Here is a 2,036-nt window from a genome sequence, read left to right as displayed (position 1 = left end):
AAGATTCATATTATCTTTTAATTCCATTTTTCCACGAACTTTTTGAAGTACCCTCATATATAATATATATCTTAAATCTTTGGTTCTTAATTGGAAGCACATATCAGAAGTACCTGGGGAGTTTTCTAACCACATACGTCTACTTCCTAAACCCCAGGACATATATCGGGGCCACTGAGGAAGGGCTAGGCCTCAAAAAGATCTCCAAGAGGATTCTGACATGTCCATCACCTCTTCCCCCTCTCCTGGTTGATCTAAATATTAAGGGCCTCTGAGTCAAAGGTCTTATGCCCCTTACATGACGGGTGCAGTTCTATTTTTAATTAGCTAACATTTTGTAGAAACAATCAGTATTTATTCAAGTTTTTGGCCAAAAAAGGCGCATTATGCAGGTACTTCAAAGAGTTCATGGAAAGATTTGCATTCTCTTTTAATTCTATTTTTCTGCCACTTTCTTGAAGTACCCTCGTGTACTATGACACATTCCTTCCTCTCATACACTAGCGTAGCACCTGTTGTTGGTTTGTTTTTTATCCATCTATGGGTCCATTCTGTTCCATATCAGTACAAACCAATACCTGTTTGCCATTGTGAGTTACAGATGACAGAATAGTCCTCAATGTCTTGAAGCCCATTGCGATATCCAACAGATGAGCCGCAAAGAAGAAGTTGTTGTAGTGGCCCAAGATTGACATGGTTGTGTACCAGGCAAGGTAGAGAAAGGACTGTGGGAAGGGAAGAAACTTAGCAGCTTTTTAGGCATTCATGCCTCATGATATACTCATTAAACCATTTTCTCTCATTTGGGGGAAGAGAGTAAAGATGGAGGATTTAGGTGCCGAGGTGCTGTGGGCTGGCCCAAGAATTGGCGGGTGAAGTCCTATCTGCCTTAAATCTCTTATGTTTAAGAGAGAAGGGTCCCCCAGCATGTTGAAGGTTCCCGGTCTTTGAAAAGCAATCCCTGAATCTTTCTGGGTATCCTCCATAGCTTGTTTCCCTGTGGCATCTAATGACATCCCTGAACTTGGGGTGCAGAATCTTGTTTTTCCAGGTGCAATACTTACATTGTCAGTAAAAACAACCCCCAGCTTCCAGATATGGTACTTCATGTCGATAGAACTTAGCCTAAAGAAGAACAAATAATTTCAAAACATATAAATGTCAAGATTTAGTTAAGTGTTTTATAAGGGGGAAAAAATAAAGTTTTTTCTCTCTGGTTTAATAACCTAAATATGGCTCTGAGCTTTACCAAGTTGTGTGTCCCCATTAGAGAGAGAAAGCTTGAATCACACCTCCTGAAATTTTAATTAGTCTTTTTCTTTCAGCTCTGTGGGGCATAAAAACTGATTGGTCTTCAAATTTTTTAAAGCAGTGCTCTCCCAATATGTCAGAGCCTAGAAGAAACACCTAAACCAGACCAGAGCCTGCGAGAACAAAGACACACTTGCAATTTTTCCCTCTAGCATGCTGAAGAGGAATTGGAAAACAGTGGATCTATTTTAGTCACTTTAGATTTTTAACTCCTAAGCTCTGTACCAGGACACCAGAGAAGCTGCTTCTGCTTTGGTTTCTTCTACTGGGCTAAAGTCAAGGGCGTTTTTGTCCAAACCCAGGAGTTCAGCAATGCGCTCTGCTCCGTAGAGATCGCCATACTTGTTGATCACCTAAAGCAGAGAGGATGACAGGGTGAGCTCAGGCCATACGCCACCATCCATCCATGTTTTCTCTAGCTCCAGGGTCTTCCAAGGAGTTAAGACATGATGTAAAATGCAATAGGAGAAGGGGAAAAAACAACCTCCAGAGAAAGCAGAAGTGATAAAGACAATTAAGTGAAAACTGCTTTTCAAACATATTTTTTGGAGGGGAGAAAAAGCCTAGTGTGCAGAAGACAACAAGGTTGTGTTAAGCTGTTTAAGTCAGATGAGTATAGAAATGAAGCCAAAAACCTACACACATGCATATACAACCCCTTGTTATTCTTCTGCTGATACCATCACATTTATTCATGCTCGTGTATGGAGAACTTAAAAAAAAAA

General features: G+C 40.5%; 1 protein-coding gene across 1 annotated transcript in view; it reads right to left on the bottom strand.

The window, feature by feature from the left end:
- RYR3 (ryanodine receptor 3) overlaps positions 1–2,036 on the bottom strand; it is a gene marked incomplete at its 5' end in the record, with an annotated part of 211,225 nt that overhangs the window by 9,322 nt on the left and 199,867 nt on the right. The window contains 3 exons of the mRNA XM_008584044.1: positions 579–725; positions 1,065–1,125; positions 1,537–1,664. Of these exons, the coding sequence (XP_008582266.1) occupies positions 579–725; positions 1,065–1,125; positions 1,537–1,664 (336 nt within the window). The remainder of the gene's footprint in view (positions 1–578; positions 726–1,064; positions 1,126–1,536; positions 1,665–2,036) is intronic.

This window comes from Galeopterus variegatus, unplaced genomic scaffold (assembly GCF_000696425.1).
Source record: "Galeopterus variegatus unplaced genomic scaffold, G_variegatus-3.0.2 Scaffold3133, whole genome shotgun sequence".
Lineage (NCBI taxonomy): Eukaryota > Metazoa > Chordata > Mammalia > Dermoptera > Cynocephalidae > Galeopterus > Galeopterus variegatus.
The sequence above is the reverse complement of the archived record's forward strand: the minus strand, read 5'-3'. Positions and strand labels throughout refer to the sequence as shown.